The following is a 10,954-nucleotide window of genomic DNA, read 5'->3' on the forward strand; positions in this document are numbered from 1 at the left end:
GGGTGAGGGGTGGCTTACAACTAGCTTACTTACAGTGTAAACAATTTCTTCACCTTCCTGGATGATGCTATATCAAAGTTTAATGCCTACAAAAAATTCACAATCCAGAAAATCCAGCCAAAGTTATGGGGGGCCGCATAGGGTCTGCGTATCATTTCATCATTTAAGTTCTATTAAGTTCATTCTATGTTAAGTGTTCTACGTCAGCAGAGATTAAAGATTATATTAGCACATCTACCAGAGTGAGAACATTAATATGATAAGAACATCAGCCCCGTGTGTCATGGTGACAGGAAACCACAGTCCACTAATATATCAGCCGCTTCTTATCAAGTCTGAGTTTCACAGAAATGTAATCCAGAGATCTTAAAGTTAGTCAAAGTATTAAAAACAACAACTCTGCTAAGATTATTTTCTTTAACCCTCTGAACTCCAAGCAGTAGGCTCATTTAACAAATACTGGAAAGAAAAATTGGGACACAGTTGTAATGTACGCTCGGTCAGGTAGGGTCTGATACGATCTGACAATTGTGGCAACATGAACCTTAAAGGTCAGTTGGTCATCAATCATGACACCCAGTTTTGTGCAGAACTTGTGGGCACAAGTTGCGTGGATCCAAGCTGAATATTAATTGGCTAATATAAAAGCGGGACGGGATGGGAAACCTTGATTGCAGATAATTGCAAGTAATGTGGTGTATGTTTAAATGAGAAGGGGGGCTAGCACTGACCCTTGAGGTACCCCAGTGGATAAGATGTGTTGCTCCAATATACTTTAAATTATCTCCAAGCGAGGTAGGACATGAACCAGAAGAGGACAGATCCTGAGATACCAGGCAGAGCAGAGAGACAAGAGGACAGACGATCAGAGCAGAGAGACAGGAAGACGGACGAACAGAGCAGAGACAGATGATCAAAGCAGAGAGACAAGAAGACAGACGATCAGAGCAGAGAGATGGTCCAGTTGGACATGGATCACCTGTTGGTACTGTCGCTGTTGCTGTGGAGCTCAGGTAGGATTCTGCTTTATAGATTTAAAAATTGAGATGAATTCAATTTTTTTCACATGAAAATAACAAAAATTTAAAAGAACACAAAAAATATAAATACATTTGTGCATTTTTTAAAATTTGAATTATTTGGCCAGACTTCAAAACATATATTAATATGGCAATTTCAATTATTGCAAAATGAATTGACTGATCATTATCTTTGTGCTATTGAAGTGTTCCTCCTTCTATGATATTGCACAATGGATAAACTGAATCGAATGAGCACATTTCCTTAAATGTTAAGAATTCCTTCAACTCTTAGATAGATTTAAAGGTATTTTTAGGTCATTTTTCTCTCTGTGCAGTCTAAATCAAGACAGACTGACAGGAAACTGTGTAATCCGTGTTGTTTGTGAGTTGATATCACTGTCACTGTTCAGAACCAGATCAGAGGTGTGAGGTGTAAATAATTTTTGAACAAAATTAAAAATACATTTAACATATAAACAACACATATCGATTGATTTAAGCAATAACATGTTTTTGGTTTTTCTTTTAAATATGTGTATATTTAACATACATAATACATAAGACTTGTTTCCTGAAAATTAACAAAAAGTGACGGTGTGAACAGTCTGACTCATATTGTGATTTTGCACTATGAACAAACTGAATAATGAATAAACCCATTTCCTAAAATGTTTAAGATTACCTTTAGAGCCAGTGATGTGCCTTCACGTTCTGGTAAAACCATGTGTGTTTGGCTCTGGCCACGGCTGTGCTTCAATTATGCTGCTTTATATTTATGTTTATCCTGTGACTTTCTCTTCAGGACTCCAAACTGAAGGACAACACAACTCAACAGGTAAATAGAGAAAGAAAAACAACAACATAATTCAGATTTTTCAGTGTGTTTTGGCCTTTTTCATGATATTTCATATTTTACTCCCTGACAATGCTAGTGAGCCACACTGTTCCACACACTGTGCCAAATATGTAAATGTTGTGTTCAAAGTTGCAAAAAGACAGTTGTTGAAAATGGTAAGATGACGCATATTTGAATAATTATAAGAAGGCAGTAGCCAATGTGTTTTGCTGCACTGTGGCTTTTCTCATTCTCACAGGCCTGAGACAGCGCAGTTTGTTTTCTCACAGTACTGTTGGGAAATAAGGATGCCTCTTTTATGAATAAATGATACCTTGCGCAGGGCATCAAATATGTAAATAAAAGGGTGTTATCATAAATGCTATCCCTCCCATAAGGGTATCAAATATGTAAGGATGAACCTGCGCAACACTTCAACAGTGTGGTAAGATGGCTATCAGAATTATTAATAATTATCATAAATAATTATTCATTTTAAGAAATTATATGACATGATTTGCTCTAAGTAAGCTTGTTGGGGCACCATCTGTAAATCAGAAAGAGCCAATTCACCTAAATCAGTCTCATAAAGTTACTAAACTATCAATTTGGAACACTGATTAATAATTTTGAATATAATTATAATCAAATTACCATATTAATATAGGAATTGTGAATTCTTGTCACAGAAGAGGATGGCAAATCGTTCAGAGTGTACAACATTAAGTAGACAGCATTTGTAATCAAAAAGGTATTTATTCTAAATAAACAAGTAAAAGCAAATAAAAGCAAACATATATGGAGTAAAGACTTCTACAAAGAGTCTGAAAGGTAGGTGTGTGTGTGTGTGGGGGGGGGGGGGGGGGGGGTGAAGCTTGTCACACAAAGAGTCATAAAACAACAAAAAAAAGGGAAAGCTAGGCCTGGTGGCCGTGTGAGCTGCTACAAAACTGTGCCTTTGTAACAGCCAATTTAAAGTATATTATGTGTAAATCAGTGTTCGCGTAAATCAAAGGCTAGTAAAGTTTGTTGCATATAAGACTGCCTGTCTGTGTAAAGCAAGGTTAACATACAACTTTGAATGATGTAGCTACACGAATATCACAACAAATGTCGAAAAGCAGGGCCATTTTTCTCCCCTAAAAAAGCCTGGTTGCTGATTGGATAGAACGCTAAGCGGGATGTGACGTAGTATTCGATGCTACACAACTATTTTTTAAAGCCGGCGGAGTAGCAAGTAGTAACAAAAATAATTCGTCCATAATCTTCGCCATGCATGAACTGTATTAAAACGCCTCCCTTCCAACATTATTTCTCTTTTTTTGTCCAACAATTATAGAGCAACAATTGTCACAATACTGCCCTGGTGGAGGCGGTGATAACATTATGGAATATTACAATCCCACCAATCCTACTCCTCATCCACACACACCTCCGTACAGCCCGAGCAGCCATCAGTCCACAAAAAGCCTCTTTCTCCTCATCCTTCTTCTTGTTTTCATCTACTCATATCTTCACCAGCTTCCACCGTAAACACTGACCGTGTAGATGGTCAGTGTTTACGTTTACGTCTACACACAGCTTGTTGCATGTGACGTCTTTGTTATTGTTCTTCTGAGGGGCCATGCAGGTCAGTTCAGGGCTGTAAGCAGTTCAAACTGCAGTCTCATATATGCCACATTTGAAAAATAATATGAACAGCCAAACAAATGAATCAGATCTGAGAAAATAACATGAATTGAGGATTAAGACCTACAGTGTGAATACACGTAGCCTTAAAGGGTTTGAACTCTGTTGAGTGTAGGGCTGGGCGATATGGCAAAGGTCACAATATATTATTTCATATCGTTAGATCTTGATTATTATCACGATTTTTTATATTGTTTCATCTGTACTGAAAACTAAAGGAACTAGAGATTAGTTCAATATTTTATTAACATATGAAATAAATAAAGCAAATTAAATAAGATGAACATAGAAAAATCTAAAAACATTTTTTACTCAACAATACAACAATTGTACGAAAATATGAAATACCACAGTATTTCAGTACTTTACAGTCATGAGTGTTTTTGCAGGTATGCAAGACCAAAAATAAACAAATTTTGAGATTTTGTTGTTGTTAGAAAGCCTACGTTGTTTATATTTCATTAACTTGTTTATTGAACTATGTTCCTTTGAGTAATAACTTGTTTCTCTGTAATTTATCATATGTCCGACGCTCTTGAACGCACCATAGCCATTTCGACACTATTGAATGCATCATTCCTGTGTGTGAATTTACGTGCTGTGAATGTTAGTTTTCTCTCAATACAGCAGTGGATAGATTGTAATTTCCTTTGCTCCTTCCCAACATTCACCTGTTCACCTGGTTTATTGCTCAGTCATGGCTGACATCTATTTCGCAGCTCCGCGTTTAGCTCCACGTTCGGCCTTTCCTGTTTACTTCTCAGGCAACTTACAAACAGTAAACAAAGCAGGAAAAGGTCGACTCTGATTGGCTGTTGTCACGCACATTTCTGACCCATTTGATCACCGCAATCAACCTGAAATTTATCATGATCACTTATTGCAATCATATAATTGCCCGGGCCTAGTGGAGCGCAACAACTTTCAGCCCATACACAAAGAACATCTCCAGCAAGAAGACTAACTCCTGTTAGAGAAAATAAAAGAATCACAGATTTACCATAAATTAACGAAACAAAAAAATGTCATGTGGCTGCTTTACAAACTACTGTAAGTTAAGATAGTTGGTTGGAAAAACAATGTTATCTGGTTCATATAGTAATGGATTATGTAGGAGTATTAATCACACCCCCATTCTCTGTTTGAGAGGGACTGATAACTGTTAAACGAGGAGGTCTTTAAATTCACCTCTGTTTCCATTCAGACTATTTCAGGTTGGTGAGAGGAGGCCGTCCCTGTGCAGGAACACTAGAGGTGAAACATGAGGGACAGTGGAGTCCAGTGGCTGATGCTTTCTCTTACTGGAGAATTGAGACAGCAGCCTTTGTCTGCAGTGAACTCAACTGCGGCTCTGCAGTTTCTGTTGGATTGAGAGAGGAATCCTCGGCGGTAACTGCATGGATGATCGGCTCTGACTGTGCCAAGTTTGGACCTGCTCTGAGGGAGTGCTTAACCTCAACGTACTCTTCCTATGTCCTCCATCTCACCTGCTCAGGTAATTCCCGTCCGTAACATCATCTATGACAGTAATAGCTCTGCAGAACCACCTAGAAAACAGACTTGTCAGACCATTTTAACTTTATCTTACATGATTAATCAGTTCTGTGATAATGAAGTTAGTTTGCGATGTGTTTTATGCAGGGGTATCAAGAAATGTAGGCATTATTACTACATTCAGAATTAAAACTACTTTTGGGCACCTGTCGACAATCAGAAAGTGGGATAATCAATTTCTTCAAGTCTCCACCGTCCGATCCTCTCTATGTCAATACAAACTGACACAACTTCTAACTTCATTTATTACCTCAGAAAAATTTCTGGTGGCAACATTATGATCTCTAATTTCAAGTCTTCTCCTGCTTCTCATTTTGTCTCTCCAGACTCTGTCAGGCTGGTGAATGGGACCAGTCTGTGCTCAGGCAGACTGGAGGTGAAGTCTGACCAGTCTAACCAGAGCTGGTCCTCAGTGTGTGAAGTTGACTTTGACCAGCAGGATGCAGAGGTGGTCTGCAGGGAGCTTGGCTGTGGGGCTCCTTCAGTCCTCCAGGGGGCGCTCTATAGAGAAGTGGAGGCTCCAATGTGGACCAAAGAGTTCCAGTGTGAAGGAGATGAGTCTGCTCTCCTGGACTGTAGAAGCTCAGGCTCAGATAGAAACACCTGCTCACCTGGCAGAGTTGTTGGACTCACCTGCTCAGGTAGAAGAGGAGCTGCAGCTTTCATCTGGTTCATTTATGTTCTCATCAAACTCACTTTGTTCTTTTACTGATGACTCTCTTGTTTCTGTTCAGAGCCTGTCAGGTTGGTGGGAGGAAACAGTCGCTGTGCAGGAACACTAGAGGTGAAACAGGGAGAGTGGAAACCAGTACAATATTTTCTCTGGACCCTGGAAGAAGCAGATTTAATCTGCAGAGTTTTGGACTGTGGCTCTGCTCTTTCTGCTGTTTCTGTAGAATCTGAGGTAGAAACAGAGGAGTTCTCAGACGAACATGTGTGGATGCTCACAAATGACTGTGTTCAATCTGGATCTGGTCTGAGGGAGTGTGTCTATTCAAGTTACTCTTCCTCCATTGTGAATCTCACCTGCTCAGGTAAGGCCATCAGCAACACCTATGTATTCTTTCACATAAAGTCCTTTTCAAACAAGCCAAACTTATTCCTCTCATAATGGATGAAACTTGCTCACTTATTTGCTATTCATTTTTTACTACTCCTATCATGCTTGATTATGACAAAATCTTTGACATCATGTCAATAAAGTACTTTCATTACATGAGAGACAGACGGGAAGAGTTTAACTTTGAATCTCAATATTAGCCCACTCTACACTTTAGCAATATTGTAATTGTTACAGCCATGCTAAAAAAGCGTACTGAATTGAAATTTATAGGAAGGTCGATAGGTCGACAGACATCTAATGGGACGTGTCTTTTATGCCAGAAGGTTCTCCACTTTTTCTTATTTTATTGCATGTGGTAAAGATTGTAGAGTATATATATATACCTGAGCAGAACAAAAAGAACAGAACATGTTGCAACTGATAAAACAATTGATGTTACAGTGAATTCAATCTGTGGTTTGATTAATTAAATGATTGTTTCATTTTAAATAATGTCTAGTGTCTTTTATCTCCCTGTTTCTCTTCTCTCATCTCTCCAGACTCTGTCAGACTGGTGAATGGGACCAGTCTGTGCTCAGGCAGACTGGAGGTGAAGTCTGACCAGTCTAACCAGAGCTGGTCCTCAGTGTGTGAAGCTGACTTTGACCAGCAGGATGCAGAGGTGGTCTGCAGGGAGCTTGGCTGTGGGGATCCTTCAGTCCTCCAGGGGGCGCTCTATGGAGAAGTGGAGACTACAATGTGGACAAAAGAGTTCCAGTGTGGAGGAAATGAGTCTGCTCTCCTGGACTGTAGAAGCTCAGGCTCAGATAGAAACACCTGCTCACCCGGCAGAGCTGTTGGACTCACCTGCTCAGGTAGAAGAGGAGCTGCAGCTTTCATTTGGTTCATTTCTGTTCTCATCAAACTCACTTTATTCTTTTACTGATGACTCTCTTGTTTCTGTTCAGAGCCTGTCAGGTTAGTGGGAGGAGACAGTCGCTGTACAGGAACACTGGAGGTGAAACAGGGAGAGTGGAGACCAGTGAATGGCACTGACTGGACCCTGAAGGAAGCAGATGCTGTCTGCAGAAAGTTGGGCTGTGGCTCTGCGGTTTCTGTAGCACGGAGAGAGGAGTCCTCAGAGAGATCTGCATGGTCGATCAGGTCTGACTGTTTTCACGCTGGATCTGCTCTGAGGGAGTGTGTAACATCATCACTGAGTTCTTCCTACTTCCTGGACCTCACCTGCTCAGGTAATGCCATCAGTGACACCATGACAGTAATGTACCCAGGTTGACTCACATGCAGCAGCTAGAATGGCAGCAGACTGTCTCCAGCAGTTCTGCTGCTGCAGGAGTCCCCTGGACTGACCACCAACCAGCTTGAAAGAACTCCTTCAGCTTTTTTGGCCACTGGTTTCCACCAGCTGTTTCTTCACTTATCACCATAACAGCCATCAATGACCTACTGGCCCCAACTGTAAGCAGCTCCGCTCAGCCAGCCGGGGACTCGTCAGTATCTCCACACCCACGTGGTGTTCATCACCCTGGGCAACTCCATAAAAGGAGGAAGTCCAGCCCCCATCACTGTTAGGTTTCAGGAAGTCCAGTTTGAATCACTGAATGAATGTTTGTTAATGCCTTTTTATTGAGTGTCTTATCTTTCTCTGTTTCTCTTCTCTCATCTCTACAGACTCTGTCAGACTGGTGAATGGGACCAGTCTGTGCTCAGGCAGACTGGAGGTGAAGTCTGACCAGTCTAACCAGAGCTGGTGCTCAGTGTGTGAAGCTGACTTTGACAAGCAGGATGCCGAGGTGGTCTGCAGGGAGCTTGGCTGTGGGGCTCCTTCAGTCCTCCAGGGGGCGCTCTATGGAGAAGTGGAGACTCCAATGTGGACCAAAGAGTTCCAGTGTGGAGGAAATGAGTCTGCTCTCCTGGACTGTAGAAGCTCAGGCTCAGATAGAAACACCTGCTCACCTGGCAGAGCTGTTGGACTCACCTGCTCAGGTAGAAGAGGAGCTGCAGCTTTGATTTGGTTCATTTCTGTTCTCATCAAACTCACTTTGTTCTTTTACTGATGCTCTCTTGTTTCTGTTCAGAGCCTGTAAGGTTGGTGGGAGAAGAGGCCCGCTGTGTAGGTAACCTGGAGGTGAAACATGACGGAGAGTGGAGACAAGCGGATGACTATAACTGGACCCTGAAGGAAGCAGCGATCGCCTGTGGACAGTTAGACTGTGGCTCTGCTGTTTCTGTATGGAGAAATTCCTCGCACAGATCTGTGTGGTGGATCAAATCTGAATGTGTTAGGTCTGGATCTGCTCTGAGGGAGTGTGCAAATTCATGGTACTCTTCAAAAAGCCTGAATCTCATATGCTCTGGTAAGCCCATCAGTCATTACATCATTAGGTCATCTCTCTGTTTACAAGCTTGTTCATTCATCCAGTCATCTCTCTGTATTTACAGACCTTTTGCATCAGCCCAACATCTCTGCATCCTCCTTCATGGATGAGGTTTCTGAGGCCCAACAGCAGCAGCATCAGGAGGAGTTTCAGGTGTTCAGAGGCTCCAGCTTCACCATCAGCTGCTCCATCCAGCCACAGTACACAGGAGGCTCCTTCCAGCTCTCCTTCACCCCCTCCAACTCTGCAATCAACTACACCCAGCCAGCTGTCAATCACTCTGCCCACTTCCTGTTTCCTGCTGCAGAGCTCGCCCACCGAGGAAGCTACAGCTGTGTTTATCACGTCTGCGTTTTTTCTCATAACTTCTCCTCTGAGAGCCGTCAGCTCTCTCTCACTGTTGTAGGTAAGCTGAGTGTTAACATGCATGTAAAATAGAACAGGTCCAAACTGACGGAAATGCTGAACAGTTCTTCCTGGAAGACACTGTGACTATATTGTGTTGCATGTGCCATATCGTAACTAAATTTATGGCCTCAGTAAACAAATGGGCCGTGTTTGCCATGAACAGTCGACATTTTAACAATAAGGGCTGCAACTAGCAACTAATTTGACAGTCCGATAAAAGTTTTTGACCATTTAAAATAATGGACAGATAAAGTGCAAATATAAAATAGTAAATAAAACAGTAGTACAGTGCTAAAAGGCTACACAGTTAGCTCTGTAGCAGTACAGTGTGTATGTGCTGCTGCAGGAGATGTTCACTTAGCGATCTCTGTTTCTTTACAACAAGCACCGGACACTGTGCACAGTTAGCGATGTCGGTTTGTTTACAATCAGCAGCGGACACCATGTGTACAGTTAGCATGCCGGTTTGTTTACAATAAGCGGTGGCACTGTGCACAGTCATCGACAGAGGCCGCAGCTTAACAGTGATGACTGTCGGACCAAGTGGGAGGTTTGTGTTAGACATCACACACGACATCAAATATCCCACTTCGATGTCCTGTTCATAGTGGTCCCGCTTCCAACAGTCCCACCAGTTTTCTGCCTCTGTGACCTCTGGAGGCAGAAAGTTGGTGGATCATTTGATCCGGGCATCCCACTTCGGGCGCGTTCATCGTGGAGGCGAGACATTACAGAGCTGTAAATGTCCCGGCATGAAATGGCACTATCAAAGGGGCTAATGTTTTGAACACACAACTCTCAGCAAAGATAATAATGATGTAAGATTGCTCATCACTCAAAAACTCAACTCTGGAAAACAACATCAGGTCAACACACAGCATGAGAAACTTGCCCAATGACTTAACCAAATAATTAATGAACAAAATCATCTGCAACTAATTTTATCATCAATTTTGGCCTAATTGCTGCACCTCTTGTGTAGATAATATAAAGTAAGGAAAAGCATAATGCATCGCCCTTCACAGATTAGACAGATGGATCATATGACAATAACTATTAATCCTCTGGGCCGACTTTAATTTACTACCCTTTAAGGCCATTAAGGCTGAAAATGTACACTTCCAAAAAACGCTGTAAAAAAACTTTACAGATTAATATTTTTTCTACTTTTTCCTGCATAAACCTCTTCAACAACTTCCGCCCTGCTCAAAACTACTAAACATACAGTCATTTTGAGGATTTTAACTCTTTAAATGCCAGTTTGATTACAGGATGTCACTGGTTTCAAAGAAAAACACAAAAATGTAGTTATTTTCCATATAATAAATAATTTTGGATGGGGCATTGGTTTTTATCACAGCCTTAGATATGTCAAAGTTTAGCAACAAAATTGATTTTGATGCATTAATATGTTGAAGGATAAGCCTCCATGTTGAAGTGATCAGGTCACTGCAGTTTGTGTGATGTATTGTCTGTGTTTGAACAGATCCAGCACCGTTTATCATCAGATCGGTCGTCCTGCCGCTGAGTTTTCTGTTGGTGAACGCTGCCATTTACTGCTACTATAAGGTACTGACACACATCTGTTGTTTCTTGATTAAACCTGTTGGGAATACGCAACGGGGCGTCCAATATTTGGGGTATACAGATACCGATTGCCTTCATCGCGGATCACCAAAAATGTTGGGAATTAAGGATGGCTCTTTTATGAATAAATGATGACCTTGCACAGGGCGTCAAATATATTAATAAAAGGGCGTTATCATAAATGCTATCCCTCCCATACGGATACCAAATATGTAGGGATGAACCTGAGCACCACTTGTATGGATCTCACGGTTCAAGTCAGCTTGTTGAGGGGCACCATCTGTAAGAACAGAAAAATATAGCCAATTCACCTAAATCAGTCTCATAAAGTTACTAAACTATCAATTTGGAACACTGATTATTAATTATGTATATAATTATAATCAAATTACCATATTAATATTTAGTAATGGTTGAA

General features: G+C 41.2%; 1 protein-coding gene across 1 annotated transcript; it reads left to right on the top strand.

Moving 5' to 3' along the window:
- Window positions 1-955: 955 nt before the first annotated feature.
- Window positions 956-7,905, top strand: LOC131992196 (scavenger receptor cysteine-rich type 1 protein M130-like; the record flags this gene model as incomplete). Its single annotated transcript, XM_059357682.1, has 6 exons — window positions 956-1,013; window positions 4,751-5,041; window positions 5,997-6,134; window positions 6,703-7,017; window positions 7,111-7,395; window positions 7,835-7,905. Coding segments are annotated over exons 1-6 (1,158 nt in total), but the record flags the coding sequence as incomplete, so codon positions are not given.
- Between the last annotated feature and the right edge of the window lie 3,049 nt (window positions 7,906-10,954).

Source organism: Centropristis striata, chromosome 19, assembly GCF_030273125.1.
Source record: "Centropristis striata isolate RG_2023a ecotype Rhode Island chromosome 19, C.striata_1.0, whole genome shotgun sequence".
NCBI lineage: Eukaryota > Metazoa > Chordata > Actinopteri > Perciformes > Serranidae > Centropristis > Centropristis striata.